This window comes from Microtus oregoni, unplaced genomic scaffold (genome assembly GCF_018167655.1).
Source record: "Microtus oregoni isolate MIOR12 unplaced genomic scaffold, Mior012 000002F_ref0000024, whole genome shotgun sequence".
NCBI lineage: Eukaryota > Metazoa > Chordata > Mammalia > Rodentia > Cricetidae > Microtus > Microtus oregoni.
Window position 1 is genome coordinate 85,971,960 of NW_024543061.1, and position 20,600 is coordinate 85,992,559.

General features: G+C 46.7%; 1 protein-coding gene across 1 annotated transcript in view; it reads right to left on the reverse strand.

Annotated features, from left to right (window-relative positions):
• The window catches only part of Itpr2 (inositol 1,4,5-trisphosphate receptor type 2), a 420,430-nt gene that overhangs the window by 209,118 nt on the left and 190,712 nt on the right, over positions 1–20,600 (reverse strand). The window contains exons 33-34 of the mRNA XM_041632277.1: positions 8,708–8,836; positions 6,958–7,078 (exon numbers count right to left, since the gene is read on the reverse strand). Coding sequence (XP_041488211.1) covers positions 6,958–7,078; positions 8,708–8,836 — 250 coding nt within the window. The remainder of the gene's footprint in view (positions 1–6,957; positions 7,079–8,707; positions 8,837–20,600) is intronic.

Sequence of the window (20,600 nt, forward strand, 5' to 3'; positions counted from 1 at the left end):
AATTGGTCTTAATAATAAAAACCAGGAGCCAGATATCAGGGGGAGAAAGCTGAAAGATCAGAGAAGCAGAGCAGCCAGGAACTAGTTCCTGCCTCTATGAAATCCTCAGACTGAAGGGTATTCTGTCTCTAAAGTCCTCAGACTGAATGCCATGAGCTCCTGTCTCCTCACACTTTATATTCCTCTCCCTGCCCACCCACATCACTTCCCATCTCCACCTCCCTAGTGCTGGGATTAAAGGTGTGAGCCACCACCGCCCAGCCTCTGTGGCTAACTAGTGAGGCTAGCTCCATGCTCCAATCTTCAGGCAAGCTTTGTTTGTCAAAGCACAAACTAAATATCACCACATGTGGTGATGATATAATTGAATGATATAATGACATATGATCATACGACATGATTGCTGGCAGCCATGTCAGAGAAGAAGCAGATGATAGTTGACATGAGGCTCTCAGGGCCCCCGGAGGCCAATCCCTAATGGGTGAATCTTGGAGAGGCAGGGCCCCAAGATCACAGACCTCAGAATGTCTTTTGCTTCTGCTGGGCAAAGCTTCAGATCTTTGCCGCGGCCATCTCTCTCTGGCATCTGGCATAGTGTGGACGGGTGTGGGAAGATCCCCACTGCCCATCATGTAGTGATTACCTCCTGGAAACATCTCGTTCTGCTGGGCATTTTACTGTGGATTATTAAGATGACTTCCTCCTAAGCTGTACTATTTAACTGAACCTAAGCAATGATTTTATTATATAATAATGGTGATTATGCAAAAATGGTGTTAGTTTAAACAGGATTTTGGTGACTGGGGTTTTTTAATAACTATAATAAGGGATTATTATAGAGGTTAGTTTAGTGAGAAAATTAATATAGAAAAGGTAGGATAAAATGCTGTCCCTGCCTCTGATAAAGCAGAGGCTGCAGAGGATAAAGAATAAAACAAGGAAGTGTTACACAGCAAGAATACATGAGCTTCTATTGAGGAGCAGTGTAGAAAAACATCTGAGTCCCAGGAGCCTAACTAGCTTAACTCCTTTCTTAATGTTCGGAGATGTGTTCACGGGGTTAGGAGTGCATCACAGCTGAAACAAAGCTTTGAAAATAACTTAAAGTTAGACTAAGATGTTTCTGTCAAATAGTGCAGAGGTGAAAAACCCAAGAAGACAATATGAAGTTTCAGAAGGGCACAGAGTTGAATGAGGAACCCGTTTAGGTCAGAGGACAGGAACAGAGCGGTCTAATCATTGTCCACTGACGTATATTCCTTGCTAGGATTGGTTGATGACAAATCTGTAACAAGTTGCTTGGGTATGAATGTACGTGGGTTCCTGGGATAATTTGTTTTTCACCTGCAATGGTAAACTGTTTAACCATGGAAAGGATATAGAAAACATGCCACTTTTTACTTGTATTCATGGTAAACATTCATTTGAAACTAGACTGTACCCACACTGTGATTTTTATATTTCTTGAAAGATTTTGCTGGAGTATATAGGCTGTAATGGGAAAACAGAGAAGAGAAGGAAAACACCAAAAATGAGAGAATAAGGAGGAAAACATTGGGGGAATAAGAAGGAAAACATCAGAGAGACAGAAGGGACATTTCTGGAGAAAATAGAACATAAGAATGCAGGAGAAGAATAAAGAAGGAAACCATCAAGAGAGCATGTGAGTGTCTTTCCCCTTACCCCTTAGATGAGAAAGTCATAGTACGCAGAGTTCATGGATTTCCTGTGAGCCCTTTGCTGTTGGAAGCAGGCCTCCCAGGCAGGAAAACATGATGGTATGTATTATTATGTAGCATGATACTATATGACATGAAATTTGATTTATGGTGATGATATAATATGATATGATGAGGTGATATATAGGATGATATAATATGTGATCTACAATATAATGTAATATGATGATAACATGAAATGGTATGGTGCATAATGCCATTATATGATATAATTAAATAATTATAATATTTAACATATGATAATATGACAATGTCATGGTATATAGTATATAACACCAGCTTTCTATGAATATCTTTTATAGGATATTTTTATTTTTAACTAGTTTGTGTGTGTCTATCTGAGTTTGTAAATGTTAGCGCAGTGCTCATGGGGACCAGAAGAGGATTTCCGATCCCCTGAAGCTGGAGTTGTGAGATGTTGAGAGAGACCAGATGCGGGTCCAGGGAGCGGTACCCAGGTCCTCTAAAAACACACTCTTTTTTTTTTCCATTTTTTTATTGAGAAAAGGAGAAAAAAAAAACAAGTTTCCCCCTCCTCCCACCCTTCTCTCCCTCCTCCCACCCTTCTCCCCCTCCCCCCACACCTCTCCCCCTCCCTCTCCAGTCCAAAGAGCAGTCAGGGTTCCCTGCCTTGTGGTAAGTCCTAGGTCCTCCCCTCTCCATCCATTTCTAGGAAGGTGAACATCCAAACTGGCTAGGCTCCCACAAAGCCAGCACATTACGTAGGTTCAAAACCCCGTGCCATTGTCCTTGGCTTCTCATCAGCCCTCATTGTTCGCCATGCTCAGAGAGTCCAGTAAAAACACACTCTTAACTGCTTTTAAAGCCAGCTTTATGCTTGTGACGGCATCAGCTATGATCAGATAAAAACCACAAGGCAGATGCACAGTGAGCAGGAGGACAGCCCCATGGAGATGAAGGAAAGAAATTGCTTTCACAAAGAAATTTTAACAAAAATACTTTTGTTGTTCGAGATAGGGCTTCATGTCGCTCATAAGATACAGCATAGGGTCGCCTTAAACTCCTGATCCTCCTGCCTCTACCTCCAAATGATGGGACTACAGGTGTGTGCCACCACAGACACTGATTGCAGAGTGTAAGACAGAGAGGCCAACAGAAAGGAAGATGAAAGCCAGCCTCGTGGAGATAAAAGGGACACCAAGCCAAAGCACCGCTCCCCATTATTTCCTCGGCCGCGGGTTGGGTAGAATCATCACCACACATGTTCTTTTAATACACAGAAAGAAATCAAGCTTTGTTTGTTTGCTTGTTTTCTGAAAAACCATTCAGCTTTGGCTAGTGCCGAAAAGGATTCGGCCAGTGTATTTGGGTGACGACTTTAGGCCAACAACTCTGCCGTCACACCGTGAAAGAACTGATCTGACCGCACACTGAATCCCCTGGGCTCGGATTTAGATGGTAAGCACACGTGAAATCCCCCAGCTCCCATTCATTCATTCATCCTTCATTAGTTCTTTTGTTTGCAACAGGGCTCTCTATGTCTCCTTGAATTTGCAATCCTCCTGCATCACCGTCCTAGGCAGCTGGGATTTCAGGTGTACCTGCTCCCATGCCTGATTTTGTCTGCAATTTCTAAGTGCTACGCACAGCACTCTAAGTACTGGGGAGGCCAAGTGGTCTCAGCTCCCATTGCATTTGCTGAAGCCTAAAGAGAAAGGAGAGAGAGGAAGGGAGAGAAGGAAGCAAACCCGAGAAACATCATCTGAAGGGAAGGCCTTATGCTGTGTGAAAGGGAAGACTATTTGCTTCTCCTTTCGATGACACCTTCTACTGATGGATAAAATTCCTAAATTTGATCCAAAAAAATTCCATAATTTTATTATAACTTGGAAAGTAATGTCCCTTGCAGAGCCTCTCAGCTCTGAGCACCTCAGGATGAGCACCATGAAGTATGCGTGGAAAGTGGCCATGACCTAGAGCCCTGGAGCTCAGAAAGAGGCTGCAAGTCTGGATAAGAGGGGCTGATACAGAGGGCAGGTCAGAGCTTGAGAATGGGGAGGTCACAGGGCTGGGGACAGCCAGGCTCGGGGGGTACAGGGGTCACACAACAGAGTGACCCAGGAGAGCGCCGGAGGCTCAGGTCAAAGCAAAACCATAAGCATGGTGTGGAAAACACGTCACTTACAATACCAGTGACAGCATCAAATGCTTCAGCAATAACGTGAGAAATACAAATAATTCACTATATTATTATATATAATACATCAAATGCTTCGCATTAACTTGAGAACTATGAGAGGACTAGGGGGCCTATCACTTGCACACAAACTGAGGAAGACAAGCCCACCCCCAGCATCAGGCTGACCGGGACACCAGGCAGGAAGGGAAGGGGAGGAAAGCATCAGTGCTGTGCACTCCAGGGCACAGCAGAGAGATGACCAGGTCCCCAGGTCCCAGTGGCATGTGCGCCAGAGAAGCAAGCACAGTAGAGATTTTATTTAAAACTATTTCTTTCACATATTTATAACTATAATTCTTATCTAAAATTAATTTCCTAGGTAGGGTATATTACTATTAACTGCAATCATCAATTGATATTCTTAGATTATATCTGATTTTTTATTTCCTCAAAATTGGTGCCACCATTAAGTTTTGTTAATATAAAATCTCTTAGGCCAGATTGCAGATTAGGTAAAGACTGAAAACATTTTAATGATCACAATTAGCTATATTACTGACTGCCTATCACAGGTTTATTAAGCATATACTAAACATGAGGTCAAGATAATGGTTTCCTGAACTGTGAGATATAAATAACCATAGAACCAATCAAAGTTTAGATGTGCGGCCTTGGTCCTGGTAAATCTCAATAAACATTAACAGTGGCCAAGACCATGACCACGACACTGAAATGATGGAACCACCAGGAATGGCCATATGCCTCTCTGTTCTCCTTTTTACTTTATTATTTTCTGTCATCCGAGCCTGTACTTCTTCTCGATCCTCCACTCCCTCCATAATTCATCTACACAAAGACTGGGAAGGTGACTCAGTGGGTAAGTACTTCTGATGTAAGCTTAATTTGAGTCTCCCACATAAAGCCAGATGCATTGGAATACATCTGTAATCCCAGCACTGCTGCAGTGAGGTGGATCCCAGCACTGCTGCAGTGAGGTGGATCCCAGCACTGCTACCTATAGTGAGGTGGATCCCAGCACTGCTGCAGTGAGGTGGATCCCAGCACTGCTGCAGTGAGGTGGATCCCAGCACTGCTGCAGTGAGGTGGATCCCAGCACTGCTACCTACAGTGAGGTGGATCCCAGCACTGCTGCAGTGAGGTGGATCCCAGCACTGCTACCTACAGTGAGGTGGATCCCAGCACTGCTGCAGTGAGGTGGATCCCAGCACTGCTGCAGTGAGGTGGATCCCAGCACTGCTACCTACAGTGAGGTGGATCCCAGCACTGCTGCAGTGAGGTGGATCCCAGCACTGCTGCAGCGAGGTGGATCCCAGCACTGCTACCTACAGTGAGGTGGATCCCAGCACTGCTGCAGTGAGGTGGATCCCAGCACTGCTGCAGTGAGGTGGATCCCAGCACTGCTGCAGTGAGGTGGATCCCAGCACTGCTACCTACAGTGAGGTGGATCCCAGCACTGCTACCTACAGTGAGGTGGATCCCAGCACTGCTGCAGTGAGGTGGATCCCAGCACTGCTACCTACAGTGAGGTGGATCCCAGCACTGCTGCAGTGAGGTGGATCCCAGCACTCCTACCTACAGTGAGGTGGATCCCAGCACTCCTACCTACAGTGAGGTGGATCCCAGCACTCCTACCTACAGTGAGGTGGATCCCAGCACTCCTACCTACAGTGAGGTGGATCCCAGCACTCCTACCTACAGTGAGGTGGATCCCAGCACTGCTGCAGTGAGGTGGATCCCAGCACTGCTGCAGTGAGATGGATCCCAGCACTGCTGCAGTGAGGTGGATCCCAGCACTGCTGCAGTGAGATGGATCCCAGCACCCCTACCAACAGTGAGGTGGGAGGCAAAGAAAGGAGAAGTCATGAGCTGGCATGCAGAAAAACAACAAAGAGACCTTGTCTCAAATAAAGTTGACGGGAAGGAATAGCTGTGAAGTTGTCCACTGACCTTGACATATGAACCATACATGCATGTGCCTGCATTCACACACACATAATACCCATAAACACACATATTATGCACAAAATTTTGTAATAATTAAAACAAAACTACATACAGGCTTGACTTTACACAGTGGGAAGCATCTATGAGAATTCTAATCCTCACCTCCCCTTAGTTTAAATCCCTGGCCTGTAGTGATGTTTTGTTTGTGTTTTAACAGATAAAGCTTGCCTGAAGATCAGAGTACAGAGCTAAGCCACCAGAGGCCAGACAGTGGTGGCACACACCTTTAATTTCAGGACTCTGGAAGACAGAGGCAGAAGCATCTCTGTTAGTTCAAGGCCACCCTGGACTACAAGATTGAATCTGTCTAAAAGAGAAACAGAGCTCACACAAAGGTGATCCCAGCACTTGGGATCCCACATATTTAATCCCGGCACTAGAGAGGTGGAGACAGGAGTGATAGGGCTGGGCAGGGAGAGAAGTATAAGGCAGGAGACAGAAGCTCAGTGCGGTCTGAGGACAGGCTCACCCTTTTAGTCTGAGCACTGATAGAGATAAAAGGTCTCCTAGTGGCTGCTCTGCTTCTCTGACCCTTCAGCTTTCAGCCCCCGATATCCGACTCTGGGTTTTATTTATTAAGACCAATTAGAATTTGTGTTACACTTGTCTTCATCTCATTATTAATGTTGACACCCTCAATGTATAATAGGCCTTTGAATGATACAGATTTCACACAAACTAGAATGTTAAAAACAAACAAACAAAAAAGCCTATTGCCATAAAAATTATTAACATCAGGTTCTCATTAATAAATAAGATAATTCCACAATTAAAAGTAAGATAATTAGTAAAGCCATTCTTACAAAATCTCACTAAGCCATATTTTAAATATAATACCCCTTTGAAATTTGGAAATATGAATATACTTTTCTTCCAAAACTCTGCTATGTTGAGAATCAGTTGCTGAACCTTGGTCTTCCACTTAAACAAAAGAACAACCTGGCTTTATTTGTTTGTGAGGTTCTAGACCAGAAAGCTGCCTGTGTGGCTCGTAGCACAAACCCGGTAACTTCAGGAAACGTGCAACTGAGGTAAACCAGACCCCTGACTTACCCACTTCAGCGAGCGCTCGGATACAGGACTCCACCGAGGCCTTCTGGGCCGGGTTGGGCCAGGTGCAGTTGTAAATTCTGAAGGCGGATTGCAGCAGCTGGATAAAGATGGGCTGGTGGGTCTGAAAACAGAAGGAAAGTGGTCATTCTATGTCATTATGCCATGGTCCCTAAGCCACTAACATGCTTGAGGAGCTACACCTTATCAGACAGTGACACACAGTGTTGTGTGCTCCAAAGCCACTCACAAACACCTGACCACACAACATGTCTTGTGTGTCAATAGCATGAGAGGAAACATGCCAGACACTACAGAAGATTGGTCGCTTGTGTTTCTACTATAATTGTGTGTGTATGTGTGTGTGCGTGAATGTGTGTGTGCATGCACATGTGTGTATGCGCGCGTGTGTGCGTGCATGTGTGTGCTTGTGTGTGTGCATGCACATGTGTGTGTAAGTGCATGTGTGTGTGCTTGCACACACGTGTGTAGGTCAGAGCTGACCTCAGCTATCTTCCTCCGCCATTCTCCGCCTCATTCTGGTGAGTAGGGTTTCTCACTGAATCTGACGTTGTGTCCACTAGACCTGCCAGGTCACTAAGCTGCAGGGTGTCCCTGTCTCTGACCCTGCAGGGGCCCACTACCACATCCAGTGAAGAGAAAGCCGAGGTCTACATCTTCAAGATGTTATCCCTCACGGCAACAGACACCAAAAGAGACATCAAACCTCAGACATGCAGAAATGCATTAAATAAAACCATGTGTGTCCGTGTATCCAACTTATAATTCCTTTAAAAAAGTAAGAATTGTGCAAAGAGCTGTTATGGTGCGTTTAGAGACTAGTGAACAAAACTGTCCATGTTCCAGGTACTTTTCCCTGATATCGTTGATTGAAGGACAGCAGGATCTGCTGGGAACTCACGGAACACAGGGTTGAGCAATTGTGTTCTCCACACAGACAAAAGTAGAGGACACTCAGCGTGACCCTGTGGTGGTATGCGAACTGAGCGTCATCTTCCTTAGTCGTGAATGCTCCTTGTGAAGCACACATTTTAATAAGACGCCCTACAGATATGCTGTAACGTATCTGGCGGTTTCCTCACCTGTGGACATTTAAGGAGGGAAAGCGTAAGTGTTTTTAAGTATTTATGAAGACTTGAAAACCAGGAAAACCTTCATGTTTTTAACCTTTAGGATAAATCACTAACAGACAGCAACAGCCCAGGTCCGAGCCATCTGAACAATCGGCCATTATTTCAGCACTCGGTCCTTTGCCCACAGATGTAAAATGCCTCGTAGACAATGACTCAATTTTAGGAGGTGGTCTCTTGATGTAAAATGAAGTTGGGGTTCGGGGAGAGGTCGTGGGAGGACATGGGGGGTCTCTGATCTTTCATCTGATTAAATGATGTATAAACTGGATTGTGTGCTAAGGTATAAGTATTAAAGTGGGTCAGAACAGGCAAAATTATAAAACTAAGAGACACTAAAATGAATGAAAACACACAGGAAACACTGGGACCAAAAGAAGGGAGGAGAGAAAGGGTGTGAGAAAATAAAACAACGTACACACAAAAAAATGCCACCATGAAACCCATTCCTCCTTGTTATTATGGATAAGTTAATATGAAAATAAAGTTTGGTCAAGTCAGAAAGGGGATGACGCTAAGTAATACAAAAGAGAAGTGTTTCTCCGGAGAATCAGAAAGGATGAGCGAGCCAGACTAGTTTCCCCGGCACTGGGTTCAGTTACCTGCAGGCTGGTACTGTTGTCTGAGAAGGGCGAGTTGAAGAAGCCGCTCACGATATTCATGACTGACTCCGTCACACATCTCTCCAGGAAGGTGTCTGCGTGTTTCCTGTCGGTGGTGGTGTTACAGACCTGGAGAGAAAGCCAAGCTCTGCGTTACGAGTCGGTAGTGGAACCTTCTCAACATTGTCCTCCGAGAGTTCTCCACAGCCTTTTCTGTGCTCGGTGATGCTGTTACAGATGGATGGTTTCTGACCAAATCCTCTAAAACACCAGTCCGCCGCAGCTTCCCATTAAGCCTCTCCGTCATTTCAACCTCCGCTGTCCCTTCAGTCCCCAGGCCCTGTGTTAACTTGTTTTCTTATTTTTCCAGGCCAACCTCCCCCTTGGTCCCCAAACTTGATTTTGACTAAAACCACTCCCACTCCCTGAGAGGAAGCCAAAGAGTTAAAAGCCGTCATGAGTACAAAGGGACGAGAAGAATTCGTGGTGACTTGTGTCGACATGCATTTTCCCTTAAAGTACCTGGGCCCATGTGGAGAGGCGTGGGTACCATCTCAGGGGTGTTGAGATCTGCATGTGGGATGTCCTCTGCAGGCCCATGGGTCCCCAGTCAGTGGTGCTATTTTAAATAATGAAGAGGTGTGCCCAACATTTCACATGTTGGCGGGACGCTGTCTTATACAAAGTTTACCCTACACATCTGTTATCAACTTACAAAAGATCTCATGTCTTATGACTTTTGTGTTCACAGCTTATCTTCTGTGGATCATAGCCCAGTGGCCATGGGTCGGATATGCCTGGGAAGTAGAGCCTTGCTGAGGAAGCAACTTGCTCACTGTTGTCTGGGCATTGAGGCTAAAAGCCCCACCCACCTCACTTCCTGTTTGATCACGGAGAGGAGCCCCAGTTGCACAGGTCTGACAATCTTCAGTCACCTGCTGCTATCTCTTCCCCTCCTGTAGACTATACCCTCAAACTGTGAGCTGAAGTAAGCCCCCACACTCAAGCATCTTCTCGGGCATCTTATCACAGAAACAGAAAAGAGAGGAAAATGGAAGCATAGATCTAAAGCCTTCCCACACTCTCTTCTCCAAGGCCCTCGGCAGGACAGGTTGAGGCCTAGACCAGCCCTGGAGCTGGGGGCCTAAGCACCCTGCTGCCCCTGCCCTTTTGCTGAGCTGTATTTCCAAGTCGGGCCGACGAATTGTGAAAGCTAAGAGTTGTGATTGAAAACACACAGGAAGTATGGACGCAGAGAGAGCGGGAGTGGAGGGTGGGAGAGAAGACTAGAAACCGAGGCAGGCAAAGAAAACAAATAGAACAAAGGGTGAGAGGCCAGGGATGGTGGCCATCTGCTCCAGATGTCCTTGGGCAACAGAATTTCTCTGCGATGTCTGACTTTTCAATAAGGGACTTCATCAAAAGAACAAGTGGATGTGGTTTAATTTAATACCACTCTAAAACTTTTCACACAATTCCATAAAAGAGGAAACTTCCCTTCTCAAACTATGTGTCTCAGAGCTTCTGGCTGGGAGAACGGGACTGTTATTACCAGAATTAAATGTGTGGAGGGGAGGGGAGCAGGGTTCGTGTCCTAAACCCCTTTCCACACGTGTAGTTCATTTTCCCTTCCCCCAAAACAACACACACTTATATAACATTCTCTGAACAGAAAGGGCTTCAGTATAACTCACAGTGTCAGGCTATTGGGGAAACTGTATGATTTAAAGGGAACAAATTTGGCCAGGCGGTGGTGACGCACGCCTTTAATCCCAGCACTCGGGAGGCAGAGGCAGGCGGATCTCTGTGAGTTCGAGACCAGCCTGGTCTACAAGAGCTAGTTCCAGGACAGGCTCCAAAACCACAGAGAAACCCTGTCTCGAAAAAACCAAAAAAAATAATAATAATAAAGGGAACAAATTTGTCTAATTATGGAATTCTGCCATTGTCTTAGCAACAGCTCATGTATGAACAAGATGTTCAAGGCAGTCCTACCACAGAGGCTATACCCCATGACCACAGGGAAAAGTACCAAATTATATATATATTTTCACCTCATATATAAATTTAAAAATTATATCACAATAAGAGTGAATATAAGTGAATATTTTCTTCTCTCTTCTCTCTCCTCTCTCTCTCTCTCCCTCTCTCACCTATCTCTCTCATTTCATTATCTCTCACTTACAAGAAGCACCGTGCAGATTCTCTTTGGCATCACCGCCACCCCGTACTTCAGGCCTATGATGAAGTAAATTGAGGTCTGCCTGGACACAGTCACTGCAGTACTCTGACAGGCGATCTAAGGACAAGAGACCTACGATGTCACTAAGGGGGACAGTGTACCACGGAGAGGTTAGACAAAGAGAAGACACATGTCCTGGACCAGAGGGCATGGAACAGCATCACACTCCTCAGAATTTCAAAAACATGAACTCTTCATTTCTAGAATTATCCATCTCTTATTTTTGCGCCTCTGACATGGGACCACACGGAGAAAAATCGTATGTGAGAGAAGATTACTGTGAACGTCTCTGAGATAAAGAAGTCTGATATATGACTCTGACTTTCATATTCTTTAACTTTAGATTGGGTTGCATTTGTGGGCCACGCTGAGGATTAAAATCTAACTTGGTCCCAGGACTAATATCAAACTGATTTTCCCAAGACAGGCATCAGTTACGATTTTACTTCTTTTGGCCTCTTCCAAACACTGGACTATGTTTGAGCTAGTCTGGTGGGCTAAAGCTGCCCTTTGGTTGAGCAGGTGGCTGACCAGAACTCAGGTATCAGCCCCAGGACCTTGGATCAGGCTGGGCCCTTGCCGTGGAGGAGGGGTCTCTCACTGGACTTACTGTGCCTTGTGCTGCATTGCTTGGAGCTAGATACCGTGAAGCTCCAGCCAGAGATTCCCTTTTGAGCTGGTAGATTGATGAGCATTACCTAGATAATGCTTTACTCTGAGATATTGAACAGCAACATTCTTACTTTATATCCTACTGGTCCTACTTGTTAAAACCTTGAAAAAGAATTATCAGGAAGGGAAAAAACTAATAAATAATGTTCAAGTTCTTTATCCAGTTGTAAAATTTACTTTTATTGCCTCTTCGGTAAAAGCAAAGGTTGGACATGGCGCAAATTAACGTCGCGTCAAATCTTTTTATGTTTGAGATGCATCTTTAAGTTTTCATCTGCTGACTGTATTGATGACCTCGGGCTGCTCCCTGTGAAATGCGCGTGGGTGCCGCCCGCCCTTACCTGGGCTCTCACTAGAAAAGCCTGCACCATTTGATCATCTTAACGCACCATCCTGCTTGAGTCTACTTTTGAAAGTAGTCTGAGGCCCACATTTTTTAAATGGCCAATCGTTGCTTAGCTATCCCCTTCCTGCTGGTTTTCATGTCCTGATCTTTGATTCAGTCACGTACACTGGTTATTATGAAGAATCACACAACAGCACTGATTTCACTTTCTCCTCTGAGGCTTGCTTTTCAAAGTGAGACTTGTCAGATGAGAATGTGAAGACGGGCCCACACGGCATGTTCAGCTGATCCTCTGAAATCAATCTGTAATGCAATGGCCAGATTATCTGTGGACAGGCGGGACAGCCCTCGTTAACAGCAGTGAGCTCTTGCCTTCATGAGTGGTTGGGTTCAGCTAACTGGGGTGCTATCCAGGGGTTCAGCTAACTAAGGATGCTGGCCAGTTACAGAGAGAAGAGGCCACTTTTCTCTGCCTGCATCCCATCTCCTTGAACAGCTGTGCTTCAAGGATTCCCAGTCGGCCTCCCTGGCCTCTGGGTGGTAACACTTTTTTTTACTTATTCTTGCCTCCTGGACACTCACCTAGCCTCCTGGACACTCACATAGCCTCCTAGATGCTCACCTAGCCTCCTGGACGCTCACTTAGCCTCCTGAGTGCTCACCTAGCCTCCTGGCTGCTCACCCAGCCTCCTGGGCATTCACCTAGCCTCCTGGGCACTCACCTAGTCTCCTGGATGCTCACCCAGTGGCCTCCTGCTCCTTCCACCATGTCCTCCCAGCCACCGCCATGTTTTCCCAGCCACCACCAATTGACTGTCCAGCTGAACCAGTATGGCATAATAAGCATTATGTTGCTTTTCTCAGAATATTTCACACAGACAACATGGAGAGAATTGCAGACAAGATCATTTTTTAAAATGTTCTGGGCTTTGCATAGGAACAGTGCTATCTTGAGGGACGTCAGGGAATGATAGCAAGCCATCCATCACCAGCACAAGATGTACATGTGTGGACATGTTTCCAAGACTCCCTTAAGACAAGAGGGACACCTGAGAGCACCAACATCCATAAGGTTGCTCACCCAGCTTTTACCACACCCAGACAGCCAGGCACTATGAGGCCACGGTACTCCTGCTCCACATTCCCCTGGCTACTGTTCAAGTTGGTGGCGGGCCCTGACCATGACCATGTGGTGCCGATTTTGTGAGCATGAGGAATACGAAAGTTACAGAGCTGTGGAGCCTTCCACCCATATACTTCGGAGAAAAGCCTGGGAAAGCAGGCAGCACTGTGGGCCAGAATGAGGGTCTCTGCCAGCAGCCCCTGGAAGGCCAACACATGGAGCTCTGAGGATGAAACCCAAGCTTCTCTAGAGACCCAAGAACATTAGAGATACCAGGAACATGTGTTGAGCAGGTCACAGGCAGTCACCCAAGAGAGAAGGCACATGGGCTAAACCGGCAAGGCTATATAGGTGGGGCTGCTTCACCCTGGCAATCCACAACACGCTACCACATACCCCGAACCAGATCCACAGCTACAGGACTCAGTGCTTGCTCTGCTGTGTATCAGCTCTGCTTTGGCCCACCCCTTCCTTGCTGCTCGCCTATTCCAACCTGATGGAATGGAAGCACACAATCTAGTCCACTGTACCTTGGAAGTAGGCAACACTGATTCTACACAGGCAGAGGGCTCCGCGGTTTCCCTGGGCTGCAGAGGAAACTCGGATTTTGGATTTTGAATGCCACTGGAACTATGAGAGCTGTGGGAACTCAGAGTTGGAGTGAGTGTGTCTTGAGCTGTGAAGGGCACGGAAGGAGGATTCCGGTCTGAGCATGAACTATCCATGCAAAGGTTCATTTGCAGTTGGTGATGGCAGGTAGGCCCAACAGGAGGAAGTAGGTCACTCGGGGCTGTTTATTGTTCTTTCTGGTTTTTTCTTTCCCTGCTTCCATGACGTAGCTGTCATATGTCATGTGACTTCTCTATCATAAGGCGGACAGCTGCCTTCTCCACAAGCCCTCCCAACTGTAACAGATGAACCTCCAGAGCTGTGAGCTAAAATAAATCCTCTTTGAAGTTATGCCACATACTGCAATGGAGACACAAACAAAAAAATACAGAATCTGAAAGACAAGAAAGCAAAGACATGCAGATCCTGGGCCAAGTCTCTTGGAAGGCTGGGATGAAAGTATCAGGAGAAGCAGAGCAGAGACCTCTGTGGAGAGGATGGAGAGACAGCTGCAAGGAAAAGACAGTAAGTCCTCAGAGAATCTTAGGGAGACAGGGACCTGCTCCAACTCTCTCTCTCTCTCTCTCTCTCTCTCTCTCTCTCTCTCTCACACACACACACACACACACACACACACACACACCTCCTCTTCTTCCTCCAGATGTGGACAATTATGACGTAAGAGTTCAAAAATCGTCAAATTTATGGTATTTCAGAACCTGCAGCATTTGGTGAGGGATCAGACTTAGGGGGTACAAAGAAGCATCTGCATTTGATGCCCAGGTGTCTGCCTGGATGTGACATGCAGGTGCAGGTGCTGGAACTACCATTTGCTAAGCTGCCACAGCCTGAGACTGCAGGTTTGCGGCAGAGAGTGAATAAGGAGTTTGAATCAGGCTGCTGAGTGGAAATGTCACGTGTAAACACCCAGACTCAAGAGCAATGTCAGAGAAGGTCCGAGGCTTAATTCAACCTGGGATCAAAATCTGAGAGTTGCTGATCCCAGGAAGCAAGTGTCTGTGGACAGTGAAGGGGTCAAGTCTGGGGTCGGCGTCTGCCATACCTCAATGTCTGAAAGTAGAAAGACACAGGGGGACCAGTCAAGTGACAGAAGAACCAACAAGATGGGAGAGACAGTGACAGACAGACAGACTGATGACCCTGGGGACACACATGAAGGGTTTAAGGACCTCAGTCAGCAAAGACTTGCCTCACAGCATAAAGACCTAAGTTCAAGGCCCAAAATACATTAATAAAGAGAAAAAAAGCAGCTTGGTATGGCGGCATACGTGAAACTCCAGAACTGAGGAGGCAGAAACAGGCAGGCACCCCATGAATCCCCTGACTGGCCAGTGAGACTAGCAGGATTGGTGACAGACTCAGTGAGAAACCGTGTCCCCAAAACTAAGATGGATGAGAGCTCTGACCTCTAATCTCCACACACCCATCACACACACCTGCTCACACATGCACCTTGCACACATGAACTGATACACACGCGGGGAAGGGGCTGAGAACTGGTGGGCTAGAATGGATACTGCCGATGATATGAAGAGACAAGGAACAACCACACAATCATCAGGACGAGGGACAACTGCACAATCCTCAGAACAAGGAACAACCATCTAATCATCAGGACAAGGAACAACCACACAATCGTCAGGACAAGGAACAAGCAAACAATCATCAGGACGAGGAACAACCACACAATCCTCAGAACAAGGAACAATCATCTATATAATCATCAGGACAAGGAACAACCAAACAATCATCAGGACGACGAACAACCACACAATCGTCCGGACAAGGAACAACCACCCAATCGTCAAGACAAAGAACAATCATCTATCTAATCCTCAGGACAAGGAACAACCATCCAGTTGTCATGGCAAGGAACAACCATCCAGTCGTCAGGACAAGAAACAACCACCCAATCCTCAGAACAAAGAACAACCATCCAGTCGTCAGGACAAGGAACAATCACCCAATCCTTAGGACAAGGAACAACCATAATCCTCAGGATGAGGAACAACCACCAGTCGTCAGGACAAGGAACAACCACCCAATCGTCAGGAGAGGTCCAAGAGTTCTCTGGTGCAGGTGCCATCACTGTCACTCAGCATAAAAATTAGGTCAGTAAAATTACAGTTGAGCCTAAGGTGACACAGAGAGAATAAAGCCACAGAAGACACATCTTCAGTCCCTTGCCATGCTAGCTTCTGGGGCCACATTAAAAAAAATGCTTTCAAGTGACTTTTATTAATGATCCACTCAACTTTTAAAAAAATCAACAAAATCATAGGCCATCTGCTTAATCTATCTAACGAAGACCACACAGAAGCACATTTAGAGTAGACACACATTCTACTTATCTCCAAACTTCTACTTGGTAGGAAAGGGAATGAATGGCCAAAGCCATCTGTCTGACATCACGGTATCTTGATCTGTCTTGTTAAGCAGTGACTGATAGGACACCGACTAGACACATCCTAAATTATTTCTAGGTATAATTTTGTTCTGACGGAACATTACAGAGTACAGCTGGCCGCTGAAGGTCTCGAAAGGGATAGCAGTATTGGGAACATCTTCAGAAACAATCCCCCTGCAGTCTGAGACTAACACTGATTATCGCCCGCCCCTTCTAGGCGCCCCTGATAATGACCCGAGTCCCCTGACTGCAGCAACAGGCAGTTATCAAGACAAAGAGATGCATTTCTGCCCCACAAGCACCAATTTCAGCTGCATTAGAACATAGATCAAAGTGGGCTGTCATTAATGGTCTGAAAGACAGAAACAACCTTTCCTGGGTCTAATAGCCTGGCTGCTGTCCCAGCGTGCTGTATTCCAGCTCACGGGCCCCGTCTCTGTCAGGACATCAGAAAGGTGACAATGTGTGGTGATATCACGCAGCTTATTAAAAGCTATCCTTCAGGAAAGGTTTTCTATGTGTCTTTTTAAAATTATTTTTAAATTTATTAAACGACTTGCCGGAGCCTTGTCTCTCCTTCCACCCCATGTGTCCCGGGGATCAAGCTCAAGTTATCAAGCTTAGCAGCAAGCGCCTTAACCCGCCAAGCCCTCTCGCTGGCCCACTCGTGTGGTCTTTGTCCCTTATGCAGGATAAAGACCATGAAGGGGAAAATGGAAGATAAAAATCACAGTGACTCCAGAGGGCTTTCCAAGAACCCCAAGTGATGACCACAGAAAAACATGGGAAGGAAGCAGACATTATGTGGTTGCTGACATTGAGACTTCATTTGACTTTTCAGACAACCCGTTCCCCAAATTCTACGGAAATACAATTGTGTAGGCTCAGACGGACCAGAGGGAATCCAAAGACATGGAAACAGCACACCAGACACGATTCAAAAGAGAATCAGCAAAAGTCATGGGGAAAACGGTGGGAGACGTGAAGGCTACATTTGAGACGCTGCTGGAGATGGGAGGGTGGCGGGGGGAGGAGGCGGGGAGGGGAGTGTACAAGCCTTCCTTCCCATTCTGTAACAAACAGGAGAATCTACTAGCAAATTACGACCTGGACTCCGGGAGCAAAATTATGAGGCCACCTGGACGTTTCCGAAGTTTCATGATAGGGAGGATGGGAATACACTCCTGACATAAACTATATCAGCTTAACTGAACTGCCCCATGCTGATGCCCAAGTAAAAACAAGTCAGAAGCCATAAAAAAGAAAACTTGGTATAAGAGTCTTTAAATGTTAAGTTGTGCAGAAATAGAAACCAAAGCATGCCAAATATGATAATGGCATCTTTTTACAACTATCCAGGTAGATGCTAAAAGCTAAGACTGGACACCAAGCCATGTGCTCTGGCGATTCTCCTCTTCACTCCTGCCATGTCGGACACCAAGCCATGTGCTCTGGTGATTCTCTGCCATGTCTGGTCTTAGATGACAGCTCTTCACAAGCTCCTCCCTCTCCTCTCTGATGTTAATCAGTCGCTCCAGGGAGTTACAAGTTTGCTGTGAGCACTCGAGTCTGACGCCTTTCCTCTGTAGCAGGCTATGCTGCGTGATGTCTGCGTAAGCCTTCACATGTACCTGAATTCACACATACCTGGCTTCAATGAAAATGATCTCCATTGGGTCATAGGGAGTGTCACTATTAGGAGGTGTGGCCTTGTTGGAGTGGGTGTGGCCTTGTTGGAGTGGGTGTGGCCTTGTTGGAGTGGGTGTGGCCTTGTTGGAGGACATGTGGGGAGCACTTATGTCAGGCCCAGTGTCACTCTCTTCCTGCTGCCTCCTGATTTGGATGTAGAACTTTTGGCTCCTTCTGCAGCACCGTGTCTGCCTGAGTGCCTCCATCCTTCCCGCCATGATGACAATGCACTGAACCTCTGAACTGTAAGCCAGATTTCTGTGCGTGGTGTCCCTTCACAGCAACAGAAATTCTAACTAAGACACCTGGCTTCATGCAGACTCAACCTTTAGCTTAATTCATGTCCAGTCTCATATGTAGCTGGCTTCGTTCACAATCTAGTACCCTGCAGGTCCAGCTTCACGCATGCCTGGCTTCACGCATGCCTTGATACATGCATAGCTGGCTTCGTGCATTTTTCAGCTTCCAGCTTAATTTGTGTCCAGCTTCATGCACACCTGGCTACACACATATCTAGTCTCTTCCAGGTCTGGTTATATGTATGCCTGGCTTCACGCATACATGACCTCATGCAAGCCCAGGTTAATGTTCGTCTGGCTCTTGACTATGTGGACAGTCTGTGTTCACCTCACCCTCAATGTCATTATGTCACCAACATCTGTGAGGTATAGGGAAGCTCCTGAAGCTGCCCTGCCCAAAAGGCTCTCATAGCTTTGTAATGATCCTGGTCATGACATAACGTTACCAGTCCCTTTGCAAAGTGCAGTATGTACCAAGAGCTCGTGGTGCATTACCTCACCAGCTCTTCCCGGGCGAATGTATTTATTATACGGTGACTCAGGGGCAGAACTTTACAATACCCTTCCCAATATATGTAAGGTGCTTCGAGAAAGGCGGAGTTTGGATCTGAACCCAGTCTGACTAATTCCTGTGACCCCCCTGCTCTTAGCTGCCACACTCTACTGCAGTGGCTCTCAGGGTGCCCCCAAACCAACCATGGTGCCACTTAAGACTTGTTTTGAGTGTCTTGTCTCCCAAGTGCTGGGTCTGGGACTCTGGGGAGCAGGCTCCGTTTTGAGTGACTCCTTCACCTTTCTGCAGAGGGAGGAAGGAACCCTCTTCCAGAAAGTGCTAGGTGGTTTCATGTCCTCCCTGGAGAAGGACTTAGGAGGACCAAGAAGAACCTGAGAGGAACCTGCAGTCAACTCGGGACAGACAGGCGGGAATTCCAGAAAGTCTTCCAGAGCCTTTCTGTAATGGATGGCACTTCAGAATCATCAACGTAAGCAAACTCAAAACAAAGGGCCGCAGGGGAAGGAGTGTGTGGGTCCAGGGGTAGCCCGGTCAGCTTTCTTTGGTTTTAATGAAATCAACTCCTTTTTAGCGTTATGGCCTGCACTGCTGAGCATGAAGATCAGCGCCTTTTTAGCTTGAGGCCTGTACTGCGGAGAATACACCCTCCGTCTTTCTCAGCTCATCCTCATCAGTGCCGCCAGGCAGCTCTGCGGATGCTCATTCATCTGGAAGCTCTTCAGCATCTCCCTGCACGTGCAGTCCTGAAATCATCCTCTGCTTCAAGGACTCGGGAGCTGTCTGCAGCTGGCCAGAGCCACGCTTTCCACAGGTCAGTGGTGACAAACATAAATGGTACGTGCTAAACGTGGGAGAATTGGGTGGTTTCTCTCGCTGCGATTCAGCTGAGAAGGGGCACAGTGACTTCTAGGTGGACGCACAAAAATGACGGGACGCAGAAAGGCTCTACTTTCGCGGGTAGCTCTGCCGCACCGAAAGTAAAACAAGCACATTCTGCCTGGAAACCCCGACTAACTAGGAAGACTTCCCGGCCTGGAAGGACTGACCCACTATATCGTCCAGGGGTGTTCTCGGATGTCTGGGTTTACAGCGGCGGCTCTGGTGTGTGTAGTTCATCGTTCCTCTCCAGAAAGGGTCGACGGAGGCCATGAGCTACCGGATACGGCAAGCAATCATTCTTGTAAGATTTCGGTAGTCCCCATCCTCAAGCACATCCAGGTGAGGCCTGCCTAAGCTACCAGCACTGGGGGAAGCAGGAAGGCCCGAGGGACTGGACGGGTCACCTAAATGCGCAAGGTCTAAGGAGCTACGGATACACTGCCTTTCCTAGAAAATCCTTGTTCAGCTTGCACATCTTGTCACTTTTAAACTCAATGAGAGAACTTGGCATGGTGGCAACAGTTGGGGGGCTGAGGCAGGATGATGGTTATGAGTTCATGGCTAGCCTGGGTTACTCCAGGCCAACCTGTGCTATGGAATGAAGCCTTGTTTGAAAAAGATGTAAAATAGAAGTCCCCTGGATGTTAATAATGATTTGTTATGTGAAAGAAAAGGCACAAAAGGGTAAATGGCACCTTTCCTGGCTTGCTCATTTTCCCAGGGCAGATGCACACACCAGACGGTGTCTGTGAGATGCCCTCAGTGCCACACGCCAGACAGTATCTGTAAGATGCCCTCAGTATCACACACCACCTCCCAATTAAAAAAAAAAGGAAACGGACTCAAAGTGAAAGCCGAATATGACTTGGGGAACATATATGAAGGTTCAGATGACCAGATGACCAGAGCCAAGGAAGACAGTAACGGGGGTCAGGAGAAGCCCGCTCACAGTCCCCCCTAGACCACTGGAGGCCTCCTCCACCTGTGGCTTTAACAGCATTCACGGCGAGAATTTAAGCTGAAAACGGCCTCTGCCAGAGGTTTACTCTAAGCCATGTAGCCAGGCTCCTAGAATTCCATTTAGTAGCAGAC